A 17,262-nucleotide genomic window follows, 5' to 3' on the forward strand; every position below is an offset into this window, starting at 1 on the left:
AAATTATATTTAACTTAGGGGGGGTTAGGGTTAGAATTAGCTTTAGGGGTTAAAAAATTTATTAGAGTAGCGGTGAGCTCCGATCGGCAGATTACGGGTTAATACTATTTATTATAGGGTTATTAAGGCGGGAGTGAGGCGGATTAGGGGTTAATAACTTTATTATAATAGCGGCGCGGTCCGGTCGGCAGATTAGGGGTTAATAAATATAATATATATATATATATATATATATATATATATATATGGGTCGGCGGTGTTAGGGGCAGCAGATTAGGGGTTCATAGGGATAACGTAGGTGGCAGCGGCGTGCGGTCGGCAGATTAGGGGTTAAAAAAATTTAATAGAGTGGAGGCGATGTGGGGGGACCTCGGTTTAGGGGTACATAGGTAGTTTATGGGTGTTAGTGTACTTTAGAGCACAGTAGTTAAGAGCTTTATAAACCGGCGTTAGCCCAGAAAGCTCTTAACTACTGACTTTTTTTCTGCGGCTGGAGTTTTGTCGTTAGATTTCTAACGCTCACTTCAGCCACGACTCTAAATACCGGCGTTAGAAAGATCCCATTGAACAGATAGGATACGCAATTGACGTAAGGGGATCTGCGGTATGGAAAAGTCGCGGCTGGAAAGTGAGCGTTAGACCCTTTCCTGACTGACTCTAAATACCGGCGGTAGCCCAAAACCAGCGTTAGGAGCCTCTAACGCTGGTTTTCACGGCTACCGCCCAACTGTAAATCTAGCCGTTTGTGTCTTCTGGTGACTTCCACAGAAAAGTCCTGAAAGAGTAAGAGATGGTGCTCCTCATATTTAACCTCTTTTGCATTTCTATAAGCCCGTAATATTGCGACTTTGTCCTGGTAATTTAAGCACCTGAAAATCACTTGGCGTGGTCTCTCTTTGGAGTTTCCTAAATGCCTGTCAGGACCAATGCGGTGGGCTCTCTCTATGTCGAGGGGCAGGCAATCTTGAGGCATTCCAAGAAGTGAAGGGAGGGTAGAGGCAGTGAAATCTAGCAGATCTTTATCTTTGACCGCCTCTGGTACCCCACGATGCGTAGATTATTTCGCCTGCTGCGATTTTCTAGATCCTCAACCTTATCCTGCAGGTACTGGTTTTCTTTCAATAGATTCTTCAAAGACTCTTCAGATTCCTGTTGCCTGTCCTCAACTCCAGAGATTCTCTGCTCCGCCGCAGTCAAGCGAGTAGAAAAGGCACGCACTTCGGTAGTGAGCGTGTCCACTCCTGCCTGCAGATTGTCCATTTTAGGTAAGAAAAAAGCTTTCAACTCCTGTAATAAAGTAGCATGGTCACTTGATGAGCTTCCCTCACCTTCCTGTTGGGAACTGTGAATGATGGTTTCAGCAGCCTGTTTCAGCCGCTTTTCTTGTGTCTTTGATCTGCAACTCATATTGTCGGTCCCAGACTGGGAAACTATGTGGAAATAATCATCAACTTTCATAGAATATAACGCTGTCAGACTATGTATGTAGCAGGAAATCTCCACAAGCTCAGTCCAGCAAAAGTGAGGTGTAGGGCACACACAGAATGGGATGCGATCAAACTTTGATTTATTCACTGCACTCGCCTTGTCTAACAGCTTTCATAAAACGCAGGGCAGGGCTACAGCATATGCGGTATATGAGTTATAAACAACAAAGATAATTGAGCAGGTTTGAGCCGGGTACTTTGTGTCTAATACAGTAATACACCAACCACAGAACAGAAGGCACCAGGAGATCTTAGCAAGATTGTAATATTTATCCACTGCTGTACAGGTGTGATGTTAAATTAAACCACTAGATGGCGTATGTTGCTTGCTTAGGTGTGATGTTACAGTAAATCCAAGTCAGCCATGTGCACCAACAGATAGTAAAAGAACAAGTACAAACTTTTATGTCTTCAGGTTCCTCTCTCTCACTCCTTCCCTTTATGATAATAAAGTCAAATAGGGCATACAAGGTTACCAGGTCACCCCCCGCACAGTGGTATATATGAAGTGAGTCTCTAAGCAGCTAATGTGTATATTTCACTCCCCAAGATGTAAGAATAAAGCTGCTGGCAGTTATCAGGGAAGCTAGTGGTATTAGTTCAGATTACACTCTTATCCCTCTGGATCACAAGTATTTGCCTGCTCTCAGTGGTTTGTGACAGAAGCAGGGAAGCCTGCAGTGTATGTGTTGTTACTCACAGTTATCCTCTAGCCCTGAGGCCTGTAAAGCCTGGGACTGAAGTTCTGCTTCCTTGAGCTGCTCACCTCCCCTCTCAGCACTTATTTGTATCCAATGCAGAGTGGGCTGACACTGCTTAGGGAAGAGGAGTCTCTGCAGCACCACAATAAGCCAAATTGCCAGGACATCAAAGGCACCAGGGTGTAGGCAGCTCCGGAGCCGCAGCAAAGATGGCGTCCGTTCGCGCCCTTTTCTTTTTCTTTTAATTTGCCCCCGGGGACCAGGACCGGATGATAGGTCTGCGTGGAAGCCTTCAGCCAAGGCACTAACACTCGGCCTGGCAAGAAGAGGAGTCACGGGGAAGGGAAAAACAGCAGCGGAGGTATCAGAGCTGGAGAGGTGCGGAGCTCTTCACCGCTGCTGCTTCCTGGTCGCCCCGCCCACCGGAAGTCCGTGAACGATTTTTTTTTTTATTTGATCACATTTGGCGGTGAAATGGTGGCATTAAATATAACAAAATGGGCCTAGATCAATACTTTAGGTTGTCTACTAAAAAAATTATATACATGTCAAGGGATATTCAGCGATTCTTGACAGTCACAGTTCCAATGTAACTAGCGCCAATTTTGAAAAAAAATGTTTGGAAATAGCAAAGTGCTACTTGTACTTATTGTCCTATAACTTGCAAAGAACATGTAAACATTGGGAATTTCTAAATTCAGGACAAAATTTAGAAACTATTTAGTATGGTTATTTGGTGGTTGTAGATGTGTAATAGATTTGGGGGGTCAAAGTTAGAAAAAGTGTGGGTTTTTTTTTCCATTTTTTCATCATATTTTATAATTATTTTTTTATAGTAAATTATAAGGTATGATGAAAATAATGGTATTTTTAGAAAGTCCATTTAATCTGTATATAATATGTGTGGGTACAGTAAATGAGGAAAATTACAGCTAAACACAAACATTGCAAAAATTTAAAAATAGTCCTGGTCCCAAACAGTCAGAAAATGGGAAAAGTGCTGTGGTCCTTAAGGGGTTAAGCATAAACTAACTTGCTGCTACTAACACTTGTTGCTTCTGTGTATATGCCCGTTTGCGTGTATCTGGCTATTTGTATTGGCTATTATTGGCTGACATTTGTACATCATTTTGCCGATTCATGTGTATGTATGTATATATGCCTGATTTTGTAAGGTTACTACGATCCACTTAGATTTCCATACGTGAACCTGCCCAGGTTTATCCTCCTCTACATTTGTTAGGGGATTCTGTGTGCAGCAGGGTGTAGTGGTTCTCTTTTACCCTTGCAAATCAGTTACTGTCGATGTTATACTAAATATGGGCCCATGTTAGTCACGTGACCTAAATCTATTTGCTTTTATTATATGTGTTGTTTTGCACTGTGCACATTTATGTTGCTTTATGGATATGTATTGTATATTGGGTATTCCGCCTATTTAGTGCCTTAACATATAAGGACAAATTAAACTCTGATGCTTTCTACATTTAAGAGTGCTGTATTCCCTATCTATATATAAGGAGCATTTTATCATGATGTGTCCTGTTTCTTTTCTTACAGTTTTTTGCTACATATAATGTTAGATGCAACAAAAATTGTTTCATATCCATTTAACAAAATAAACCGATTTTATTCTCTAATAGAATTAATAGGTCACAGAGATGACAATCTAGACACAGGAGCACATAGAGAACTGGTACAGAATATTCAGCCAGTGGAGACCCCATCAGACGTCTCTGCAGGTGAGAGATCTATGGCAGAAACTACTAGTAATGTTGTAAAATACTGATGTGTTGTGTAATATTACTGTATAATCAGATTGTGTTAGATTTAACCAAATAAAATCATTTTATTCTTTATTAGAACTAACAGGTCACAGTGAGGAAAATCTAGACACAGGATCACAAGGAGATCGTGTACAGAATATTTATCCATCAGATGTATTTGCAGGTGAGTGATCTATGGTACAAGCTTCACAATTAGAAAACTCAGATTCTGAAATGTTTTCCCCTATGTTAATGATGAGCCTCAGTACAGACAGATTGTAATAATAAAATCTATTTGGTTCACACCCCTACCTTGTCTTTTCTTCTCCCTGACCCTCTGCTTCATGTGAATGGTACACACACATGCCCTCTCTTCCCTTCTCTCTCACCCTCTGCTTCATGTGAATGGTACACACACATGCCCTCTCTTCCCTTCTCTCTCACCCTCTGCTTCATGTAAATAGTACACACACACATGCCCTCTCTTACCTTCTCTCTCACCCTCTGCTTCATGTAAATGGTACACACACACACACACGCCCTCTCTTCCCTTCTCTCTCACCCTCAGGTTCATGTAAATGGTACACACACATGCCCCCTCTTCCCTTCTCTCTCACCCTCTGCTTCATGTAAATGATGCACACACACATGCCCTCTCTTCCCTTCTCTCTCACCCTCTGCTTCATGTAAATGGTACACACACATGCCCTCTCTTCCCTTCTCTCTCACCCTCTGCTTCATGTAAATGATACACACATACATGCCCTCTCTTCCCTTCTCTCTCACCCTCTGCTTCATGTAAATGGTACACACACACATGCCCTCTCTTCCCTTCTCTCTCACCCTCTGCTTCATGTAAATGATACACACACTCACATGCCCTCTCTTCCCTTCTCTCTCACCCTCTGCTTCGTGTAAATGGTACACACACACATGCCCTCTCTTCCCTTCTCTCTCACCCTCTGCTTCGTGTAAATGGTACACACACACATGCCCTCTCTTCCCTTCTCTCTCACCCTCTGCTTCATGTAAATGATACACACACACATGCTCTCTCTTCCCTTCTCTCTCACCCTCTGCTTCATGTAAATGATACACACACACATGCCCTCTCTTCCCTTCTCTCTCACCCTCTGCTTCATGTAAATGATACACACACATACCCTCTCTTCCCTTCTCTCTCACCCTCTGCTTCATGTAAATGATGCACACACACACACCCTCTCTTCCCTTCTCTCTCACCCTCTGCTTCGTGTAAATGGTACACACACACATGCCCTCTCTTCCCTTCTCTCACCCTCTGCTTCATGTAAATGATACACACACACATGCTCTCTCTTCCCTTCTCTCTCACCCTCTGCTTCATGTAAATGATACACACACACATGCCCTCTCTTCCCTTCTCTCTCACCCTCTGCTTCATGTAAATGATACACACACATACCCTCTCTTCCCTTCTCTCTCACCCTCTGCTTCATGTAAATGGTACACACACACATGCCCTCTCTTCCCTTCTCTCTCACCCTCTGCTTCATGTAAATAGTACACACACACATGCCCTCTCTTACCTTCTCTCTCACCCTCTGCTTCATGTAAATGGTACACACACACACATGCCCTCTCTTCCCTTCTCTCTCACCCTCAGGTTCATGTAAATGGTACACACACACATACCCTCTCTTCCCTTCTCTCTCACCCTCTGCTTCATGTAAATGATACACACACATGCCCTCTCTTACCTTCTCTCTCACCCTCTGCTTCATGTAAATGATACACACACATGCCCTCTCTTACCTTCTCTCTCACCCTCTGCTTCATGTAAATGGTACACACACACACATGCCCTCTCTTCCCTTCTCTCTCACCCTCTGGTTCATGTAAATGGTACACACACACACATGCCCTCTCTTACCTTCTCTCTCACCCTCTGCTTCATGTAAATGATACACACACACACACATGCCCTCTCTTACCTTCTCTCTCACCCTCTGCTTCATGTAAATGATACACACACACACACACATACCCTCTCTTCCCTTCTCTCTCACCCTCTGCTTCATGTAAATGATACACACACATACCCTCTCTTCCCTTCTCTCTCACCCTCTGCTTCATGTAAATGATACACACACACACATGCCCTCTCTTCCCTTCTCTCTCACCCTCTGCTTCATGTAAATAATATACACACACATGCCCTCTCTTCCCTTCTCTCTCACCCTCTGGTTCATGTAAATGGTACACACACACACATGCCCTCTCTTACCTTCTCTCTCACCCTCTGCTTCATGTAAATGGTACACACACACACATGCCCTCTCTTCCCTTCTCTCTCACCCTCTGGTTCATGTAAATGGTACACACACACACATGCCCTCTCTTACCTTCTCTCTCACCCTCTGCTTCATGTAAATGATACACACACACACACACATGCCCTCTCTTACCTTCTCTCTCACCCTCTGCTTCATGTAAATGGTACACACACACACATGCCCTCTCTTCCCTTCTCTCTCACCCTCTGCTTCGTGAGAATGGTACACACACATGCCCTCTCTTCCCTTCTCTCTCACCCTCTGGTTCACGTAAATGATACACACACACATGCCCTCTCTTCCCTTCTCTCTCACCCTTTGCTTCATGTAAATGATACACACACACACACACACACACACACACACATGCCCTCTCTTCCCTTCACTCTCACCCTTTGATTCATGTGAATAATACAGACACACGCCCTCTCTTCCCTTCTCTCTCACCCTCTGCTTCATGTAAATGATACACACACACACACACATGCCCTCTCTTCCCTTCACTCTCACCCTTTGATTCATGTAAATAATACACACACATGCCCTCTCTTCCCTTCTCTCTCACCCTCTGCTTCATGTAAATGATACACACACACATGCCCTCTATTCCCTTCACTCTCACCCTTTGATTCATGTAAATGGTACACACACATGCCCTCTCTTCCCTTCTCTCTCACCCTCTGATTCATGTAAATAATACACACACATGCCCTCTCTTCCCTTCTCTCTCACCCTCTGCTTCATGTAAATAATACACACACATGCCCTCTCTTCCCTTCTCTCTCACTCTCTGCTTCATGTAAATGATACACACACACACATGCCCTCTATTCCCTTCACTCTCACCCTTTGATTCATGTAAATGGTACACACACATGCCCTCTCTTCCCTTCTCTCTCACCCTCTGATTCATGTACATAATACACACACATGCCCTCTCTTCCCTTCTCTCTCACCCTCTGCTTCATGTAAATAATACACACACATGCCCTCTCTTCCCTTCTCTCTCACCCTCTGCTTCATGTAAATGGTACACACACATGCCCTCTTTCCCTTCTCTCTCACCCTCTGCTTCATGTAAATGGTACACACACATGCCCTCTCTTCCCTTCTCTCTCACCCTCTGATTCATGTACATAATACACACACATGCCCTCTCTTCCCTTCTCTCTCACCCTCTGATTCATGTAAATAATACACACACATGCCCTCTCTTCCCTTCTCTCTCACCCTCTGCTTCATGTAAATAATACACACACATGCCCTCTCTTCCCTTCTCTCTCACCCTCTGCTTCATGTAAATGGTACACACACATGCCCTCTTTCCCTTCTCTCTCACCCTCTGCTTCATGTAAATGGTACACACACATGCCCTCTCTTCCCTTCTCTCTCACCCTCTGATTCATGTACATAATACACACACATGCCCTCTCTTCCCTTCTCTCTCACCCTCTGATTCATGTAAATAATACACACACATGCCCTCTCTTCCCTTCTCTCTCACCCTCTGCTTCATGTAAATAATACACACACACGCCCTCTCTTCCCTTCTCTCTCACCCTCTGCTTCATGTAAATGGTACACACACATGCCCTCTCTTCCCTTCTCTCTCACCCTCTGCTTCATGTAAATGATACACACACATGCCCTCTCTTCTCTCTCGCCCTCCGATTCATGGGAATAGTACACATACACCTGTGTAAAAACAGTGTATAAAATTAGCAAGTCCAGTTTATACCTTGGTAGGTATTTAAAAATACTTTTTGTAAAAGATTTGGCTTTTCGCTCATAAAATGCACCAAAGGTAGAAAATAAGGTATAATTGGTAGAAATACAGTTGTTAGAGATCGTTGTTGAAGACAACTATTGACACCTGGTTCAACAATAGGTGTTTATTTTCAGCCTTTTTGAAATAAGCCTTTTTGTGATATGACCAAAAGATTTAGGCTAGGTGTTTGAGCCGTTTTCTGTATGTCACAGTAATTATATCTCAATAGTTATTGAACACTTAGCTTGTCTTTTGCGATATTATTAATCAACAGACTTTGAATAAGGTACCTTATTTGCAGTTCCAAGTCATATAAGAAGGTTCTTGCGTGTCCAAATGAGGTATAGATGAGAAACTTTCTTTGTCCTTTCAAAGTTTCTAGGAGCGCTTGTTGCAGCGTGTATGTCTCCTGTGAAAGTTGCCTCTGTCACTTCCGTGTCCGGTCTTGACACGCCCACCAAATGCGAGATTGACAGATAGGTAAAGAGCAGGGTTTCTCCAGTGCAGTGTAAGCAGTCTGTATCCAAGGTGATCAGTAAGCAGTCTGTATCCAAAGCAACGCGTTTCAGCTCCAAAGAGCCTTTCTCAAGCTTCTGTCAGACCTGCTTAGAATCTTATCTTTTATACCTTTGTTCCTGATTGAGTAAATTGTTTAATTGTTTTATTGAAGCATTGTCAAAGCCAATATCATTTCTGTGTGTGGTTTCCAATATGCTTAAAAGCCACTGTAGATTATTCATGTATTCTTATTTGAAAAAAAATATATAAACAACTAAATAAATAATTTTAGTAAAAAACTGGAATAGTTCTCTTTTTTCCTTTGTTGAAAAGATATTTTTTATATTTATATTGGTACTATACTGTGTGTGGTTTCAATATGTTTAAAAGCCACTTTAGATTAAGTAAATAATTATAGTGAAAACTGGAATAGAATCGGTTGGCTTAGTTCTCTTTTTTCCTTTGTTGAAAAAATATTTTTACATTTTTATATTTCTATTGGTACTTTGCTGGTGTATTTCCAAGTTATTACTGTACATTAAAAAGACTGTACATATCTATATATGACCTGCATCATATGAAAAATCAAAATTAATTTTTTTTTGTTAAGATAGAAAAATTATCAGATCGTCTATATATCTTTTATATAGGACTAGGTTTGCACCCAGCTCGCGAGTGTCAAGGAATTATTTTTCCCAAATTCCCATAAAAAGATTCGCATAGCTGGGTGCAAACCTAGTCCCCATTGCAGTTCCACAAATTTGAGTGTAAAAAAAGTCTTCAAATAGAAAATAGTTGTGTTTTAAAATAAAATCAATACTCTACAGAATAAAATCCTTCTGTTCTTGTTTCATATTATTATAATCATTAAGAAATTGTTTAACTGCCTCTATTCCTTGGGTATGATCAATGATCGTGTACAATGATGTGACGTCACAACTTATTAGCCACATATTTTCTTCCCAAGTTATATTTTCTAGGAGTTTTAGGACTTCTGTGGAGTCTTTTAGATAGGAATCTAATTTCACTACATAATTTTGAAGATACCTATCGATGTATTGGGAAAGGTTCGCTGTGACTGATTCTATGCCTGATATTATCGGCCTACCTGGGGGGTTAGTTAAAGATTTATGTATTTTTGGTAATATATAAAAGACTGGGATCCTTGGTGTTTTGTTAAGTAAAAAGTCAAATTCTCTTTCGTTAATGACCCCTAGTAGTTTATTCTTTGTCAGTAATGTTTTTAATTCCCAGGTGAAAAACGTGGTGGGGTTAATTCTACTTTTTTTTATATGTGTTTGTATCATTAAGAAGATCCTCACAAATCTTTTTGTAGTGTGTTTTTTCTAAAATAACAATACCGCCCCCCCTTGTCTGCGTTTTTAAAAATTATTTCATGGTTTTTTTCCAGTTCTTTAATAAGCAATTCCTGTTTTCTTGATAAATTAAATTTAACTTTTTATTTTTTTGTCCGATATATTTTTTATGTCATTTAGTACAAGTTTTTCAAAGGTCTCTATTATTGGTCCCTTTTCATGTTTTGGATAAAATGAAGATTTTTTTTTTTTGAGCTGAATGAATAAAACCATTACATTTTTACACACATATATCATATACTAATTTTAGCACCACCTCAATACAATTGGTTGGTACCAACTTTCTCACATAACCACTTTAAGATTAAGCAATTTCGACTGACTGTTTTATATTGATTCTAATAAAAGAATATTATTTTTAACCAATAATCTTTGTATATTTTTTTTATTATTATTTTTTATTTTTATTTTTGAATTAGAACTTAATAATTTTAAGATATTATTCTATGAAAATTCTTTAAAAACTAAAAAACGTTTTTTTCTTTACATTTCTTTATATAAACATAGACATAGAAATACAAATACTACTAAGACCATTGTCATTTGGTAGATATTAAGCCAGTGTTTGCACACAGGCGCACACATATAAGACAATCATAACTGCTACTAAAACTATTTATTCAGATGACTTGGGTTATCTGATTTTTATGTGAAGTATTATCTACCACCAGCGCATAGATTTTTAGTTGTTTAATCATAAATACTACACATACACACATGCCCTCTCTTCTCTCTCACCCTCCGATTCATGTAAATAGTACACACACATGCCCTCTCTTTCTCCAACATTGGTGTGTCCGGTCCACGGCGCCATCCATTACTTGTGAGAAATATTCTCCCCCACAGGGAAAGGCAAGGAGAGCACACAGCAAGAGCTGTCCATATAGCTCCCCCTCTGGCTCCGCCCCCCAGTCATTCTCCTTGCCGCTCTGAACAAGTAGCATCTACCACGGGGATGGCGAGGAGTTTGTGGTGTTAGTTGTAGTTTTTTATTCTTCTATCAAGAGTTTGTTATTTTAAAATAGTGCTGGCTTGTACTATTTACTCTATAACAGAAAAGTGATGAAGATTTCTGTTTAAGAGGGCTATGATTTTAGCACAAGTAACTAAAATCCATTACTGTTATCACGCAGGACTGTTGAAACAAGAGAACTTCAGTTGGGGGTAACAGTTTGCAGACTCATCTGCTTCAGGTATGACTAGTCTCCTAACAACACAGGCTAAAGCTAGATGACAGTCATATTTCCCCTCAGGGGAAAAGGTAAGCCATTTTTCTTTCACCTCAGCAAAAAAGATAACAGGCTTCCCCTTTTTGTTTTTTATGCTGGTAGACACTGTTAGGGGCAAAATCGATTGGTTTTTATTACAATATTATACCATTTGAAATATTTTATAAGCTCACATACACTGGGGAACGTTTTTTATTGATCTGGCTTGTTTTAGACACCTAAATCTAGTCAGGAAGGCCCCTTCACTCTAGTGTGCTGAGGGAGGAAGCCTCATTTTGGTGCTTCAGCTGCACAGTTGATTTACAAGGCAGTGCATGCAGATTCATGTGAGAGGGTCCTATGGTTCAGAAAGTGACTCCAAAAGGCTTTTTTCTGTGAATGGTGACCCCTAAGGAAGGTAAAAAGCTGCAGCAAGGCTGTAGCTGGGATTGTGGTGTATAAAAACGGTTAAATCCAACAATTAGCTCCGGTTTGCTTGTTTTAAGAGCTAGTCTCCATATTTGCTGTGCAATACTTTCTAAGCACTAAGACACTGGGGTCCAAATTTCAGAAAAATCGGATATTGCCTTCATAGTTTTTTGAACATTCAGAAATAAATGTGTCATTTTATTATTTAAAGAGACAGTAACGTTTTTGTTTAAAATCGTTTTTATTGCATTGTTTGCCTGCCTAAATCTGTTTAACATGTCTGTGCCATCAGATAACCTATGTTCTGTGTGTATAGAGACAAATGTGGTTCCCCCTTCGAGTGTTTGTGATAATTGCGCCATAGCGTCCAAACAAAATCAGGACAGCTCTGTTATTTTTCATAATGTGGCCCAAGATGATTTATCTAATGAAGGTAGTGGGGATAGCTCTACATCCTCTCCTTCTGTGTCTACACCCGCTTTGCCCGCGCAGGCGACACCTAGCGCGCCAGTGCTTATTTCTATGCAACAATTATCAGCAGTAGTGGATAATTCTATAGCAAATCTTTTATCCAAACTGCCAGCTTTTCAGAGAAAGCGTGATTGTTCAGTTTTAAATACAGATAAAAAAGATGAACAATCAGACACTGACGATGCCTTATCTATTTTACCCTCGCATCAATCGGAATTGGCTGTAAGGGAAGGGCTGTCTGAGGGTGAAATTTCAGATTCAGGAAAAATTTCTCAACAGGCAGAACCTGATCTAGTGGCATTTAAGTTTAATCTCCGCGCTTTGCTTAAGGAGGTATTAGCTACTCTGGATGACTGTGATTCCATGGTAGTACCAGAGAAGTTGTGCAAATTGGACACATTTTTAGAGGTCCCAGTGCACGATGACGCTTTTCCAATACCTAAGAGGGTAGCGAACATAGTGGAAAAGGAGTGGGAGAAGCCTTGTGTACCCTTTGCCCCACCTCCTATATTTAAGAAAATGTTTCCCATAGTAGACCCTAGAAGGGACGCATGGCAAACGGTCCCGAAGGTTGAGGGAGCTGTTTCAACACTAGCGAAGCGCACAACTATTCCTATAGAGGACAGCTGCGCTTTCAAAGATCCTATGGATAAAAAATTGGAAGGATTGCTTAAAAAGATTTTTGTTCAGCAAGGGTTCATTCTTCAACCAGCTACGTGTGTTATTACTGTCACTTCAGCGGCTTCCTTTTGGTTTCGAAGAACTAGAAAGGTCGCTCCAGAAAGAGACTTCCTATGAAGAAGTCATGGACAGAATTCACGCATTAAAGTTAGCTAATTCCTTTATATTAGATGCCGCCTTTCAAATAACGAAATTGGCGGCGAAAAACTCAGGTTTTGCTATAGTAGCGCAGAGGGCGCTTTGGCTAAAATCCTGGTCGGCAGATGTGTCGTCCAAGACTAAGTTACTGAATATTCCTTTCAAGGGTAAGACCCTTTTTGGGCCGGAATTGAAGGAAATTATTTCAGACATCACTGGGGGTAAGGGCCATGCCCTCCCACAGGATAGGCCTTTTAAGGCTAAGAACAAGTCTAATTTTCGTTCCTTTCGCAATTTCAGGAACGGACCGGCTAATAACTCCACTGCCGCTAGACAAGAAGGTAACGCGGCCCAGCCCAAACCCGCTTGGAAGCCCATGCAAGGCTGGAACAAGGGTAAACAAACCAAGAAACCTGCTGCTGCTACCAAGACAGCATGAAGGGGTAGCCCCCGATCCGGGACCGGATCTGGTAGGGGGCAGACTATCTCTCTTCGCTCAGGCTTGGGCAAGAGATGTTCTGGATCCCTGGGCACTAGAGAGAGTTTCCAAGGGATACCTGTTAGAATTCAAGGGACTTCCTCCAAAGGGAAGGTTCCACCTGTCTCGCTTGTCTTCAGACCAGATAAAGAAACAGGCATTCTTACATTGTGTAAGAGACCTATCAAAGATGGGAGTGATAAACCCAGTCCCCTCCGGGGAACAAGGTCTAGGTTTTTACTCAAACCTGTTTGTGGTTCCCAAAAAAGAGGGAACTTTCAGGCCAATTCTGGATTTAAAGATATTAAACAAGTTCCTCAGAGTTCCATCCTTCAAGATGGAAACCATTCGGACAATCTTACCGACAATCCAGCAGGGTCAATTTTTGACTACCGTGGATCTAAAGGATGCGTATCTGCATATCCCAATCCACAAATCTCATCATCAGTTCCTGAGGTTCGCCTTTCTGGACAAACATTACCAGTTTGTGGCTCTTCCATTCGGTTTAGCCACCGCTCCCAGAATTTTCACAAAGGTGCTAGGGTCCCTTCTAGCGGTCCTAAGGCCGAGGGGCATCGCTGTAGCACCTTATCTAGACGACATCCTAATCCAAGCGTCGTCCCTTTCCAAAGCGAGGGCTCATACAGACATTGTGTTGGCCTTTCTCAGATCTCACGGGTGGAAGGTGAACATAGAAAAAAGTTCACTGTCACCGTCCACAAGGGTTCCTTTTCTGGGAACAATAATAGATTCTGTGGAAATGAAGATCTTTCTCACAGAAGTCAGAAAGGCAAAGCTTCTAAAAGCTTGTCGAGTTCTTCATTCTATTCCTCAACCCTCCATAGCTCAATGCATGGAAGTAATAGGACTAATGGTCGCAGCAATGGATGTGGTTCCTTTTGCTCGAATTCATCTAAGACCATTACAGCTATGCATGCTCAATCAGTGGAATGGGGACTATACAGACTTGTCTCCCCAAATTTAAGTAGACCAGGTAACCAGGGACTCACTTCTCTGGTGGTTGACCCAGGATCACCTGTCTCAGGGAATGAGTTTCCGCAGACCGGAGTGGGTCATCGTCACGACCGACGCCAGCCTCTTGGGGTGGGGCGCGGTCTGGGACTCCCTGAAAGCTCAGGGCCTATGGTCGCGGGAAGAGTCGCTTCTCCCGATAAACATTTTGGAACTAAGAGCTATATTCAATGCGCTCCTGGCTTGGCCTCAGCTAGCGGAAGCCAGGTTCATAAGATTTCAGTCGGACAACATAACGACTGTTGCGTACATCAATCATCAGGGGGGAACAAAGAGTTCCCTAGCGATGAAGGAAGTAACCAAGATAATCCAATGGGCAGAGAATCACTCCTGCCATCTATCTGCTATTCACATCCCAGGAGTAGACAACTGGGAGGCGGACTATTTGAGTCGTCAGACTTTCCATCCGGGGGAGTGGGAACTCCATCCGGAGGTCTTTGCTCAGTTAACCCAATTATGGGGCATTCCAGACATGGATCTAATGGCGTCCCGTCAGAACTTCAAGATACCTTGCTACGGGTCCAGATCCAGGGATCCCAAGGCGACTCTAGTGGATGCATTAGTGGCGCCTTGGTCGTTCAACCTAGCATATGTGTTTCCACCGTTTCCTCTCCTTCCCAGGCTCATAGCCAGGATCAAACAGGAGAAGGCCTCAGTGATTCTGATAGCTCCTGCGTGGCCACGCAGGACTTGGTATGCAGACCTGGTGAATATGTCATCGGCTCCACCATGGAAGCTACCTTTGAGACAGGATCTTCTAGTACAAGGTCCATTCGAACATCCAAATCTAGTTTCTCTGCAGCTGACTGCTTGGAAATTGAACGCTTGATTTTATCCAAGCGTGGGTTTTCAAATTCTGTGATAGATACTCTGGTCCAAGCCAGAAAACCTGTGACTAGAAAGATTTACCATAAAATATGGAAAAGATATATCTGTTGGTGTGAATCCAAAGGATTCTCCTGGAGTAAGATTAAAATTCCAAAGATTCTCTCCTTTCTCCAAGAAGGTTTGGATAAAGGGTTGTCAGCTAGTTCTCTAAAAGGACAGATTTCTGCATTATCCGTTTTGTTGCACAAACGACTGGCAGCTTTGCCAGATGTACAAGCTTTTTGTTCAGGCTTTGGTTAGAATCAAGCCTGTTTACAGACCCATGACTCCTCCTTGGAGTCTAAATTTAGTTCTTTCAGTATTTCAAGGGGTTCCGTTTGAACCTTTACATTCCATAGATATTAAGTTATTATCTTGGAAAGTTCTGTTTTTGGTTGCTATTTCTTCTGCTAGAAGAGTTTCTGAATTATCTGCTTTGCAGTGTAATCCACCATATCTGGTTTTTCATTCAGATAAGGTTGTTTTTTGCGTACTAAGCCTGGTTTTCTTCCAAAAGTTGTTTCCAACAAGAACATCAACCAGGAAATAGTTGTTCCTTCTTTGTGTCCGAATCCAGTTTCAAAGAAGGAACGTTTATTACACAATTTAGATGTTGTTCGTGCTTTAAAGTTCTATTTAGAAGCAACAAAAGATTTTAGACAAACCTCATCTTTGTTTGTCGTTTACTCTGGTAAGAGGAGAGGTCAAAAAGCTACTGCTACCTCTCTCTCTTTCTGGCTGAAAAGCATTATCCGCTTGGCTTATGAGACTGCCGGACGGCAGCCTCCTGACCGTATCACAGCTCACTCTACTAGGGCTGTGGCTTCCACATGGGCCTACAAGAACGAGGCTTCTGTTGACCAGATATGTAAGGCAGCGACTTGGTCTTCTCTGCACACTTTTGCCAAATTCTACAAATTTGATACTTTTGCTTCTTCGGAGGCTATTTTTGGGAGAAAGGTTTTGCAAGCCGTGGTGCCTTCCGTTTAGGTAACCTGATTTGCTCCCTCCCTTCATCCGTGTCCTAAAGCTTTGGTATTGGTTCCCACAAGTAATGGATGACGCCGTGGACCGGACACACCAATGTTGGAGAAAACAGAATTTATGCTTACCTGATAAATTACTTTCTCCAACGGTGTGTCCGGTCCACGGCCCGCCCTAGTTTTTTAATCAGGTTGAAAAAATTTTCTTTATACACTACAGTCACCACGGCACCCTATAGTTTCTCCTTTTTCTCCTAACCGTCGGTCGAATGACTGGGGGGCGGAGCCAGAGGGGGAGCTATATGGACAGCACTTGCTGTGTGCTCTCCTTGCTTTTCCCTGTGGGGGAGAATATTTCCCACAAGTAATGGATGACGCCGTCGACCGGACACACCGTTGGAGAAAGTAATTTATCAGGTAAGCATAAATTCTGTTTCTCTTCTCTCTCACCCTCTGCTTCATGTAAATGGTACACACACACACGCCATCTCTTCCCTTCTCTCTCACCCTCTGCTTCATGTAAATGATACACACACATGCCCTCTCTTCCCTTCTCTCTCAACCTCTGCTTCATGTAAATGATACACACACATGCCCTCTCTTCCCTTCTCTCTCACCCTCTGCTTCATGTAAATGATACACACACATGCCCTCTCTTCCCTTCTCTCTCAACCTCTGCTTCATGTAAATGATACACACACATGCCCTCTCTTCCCTTCTCTCTCACCCTCTGCTTCATGTAAATGATACACACACATGCCCCCTCTTCCCTTATCTGTCACCCTCTGCTTCATGTAAATGATTCACACACATACCCTCTCTTCCCTTCTCTCTCACCCTCTGCTTCATGTAAATGATACACACACACACATGCCCTCTCTTCCCTTATCTCTCACCCTCTGCTTCATGTAAATAGTACACACACACATGCCCTCTCTTCCCTTCTCTCTCAACCTCTGCTTCATGTAAATAGTACACACACACATGCCCCCTCTTCCCTTCTCTCTCACCCTCTGCTTTATGTAAATGATACACACACACGCCCTCTCTTCCCTTCTCTCTCA

At 42.2% G+C, this 17,262-nt stretch overlaps 1 protein-coding gene across 1 annotated transcript in view; it reads left to right on the plus strand.

The window, feature by feature from the left end:
* Positions 1-17,262, plus strand: part of LOC128657304 (gastrula zinc finger protein XlCGF26.1-like) — a 128,242-nt gene that overhangs the window by 20,825 nt on the left and 90,155 nt on the right. Inside the window, exons 5-6 of the mRNA XM_053711596.1 lie at positions 3,832-3,930; positions 4,052-4,138. Coding sequence (XP_053567571.1) covers positions 3,832-3,930; positions 4,052-4,138 — 186 coding nt within the window. The remainder of the gene's footprint in view (positions 1-3,831; positions 3,931-4,051; positions 4,139-17,262) is intronic.

The sequence above is a fragment of the Bombina bombina genome, chromosome 4 (genome assembly GCF_027579735.1).
Source record: "Bombina bombina isolate aBomBom1 chromosome 4, aBomBom1.pri, whole genome shotgun sequence".
Lineage (NCBI taxonomy): Eukaryota > Metazoa > Chordata > Amphibia > Anura > Bombinatoridae > Bombina > Bombina bombina.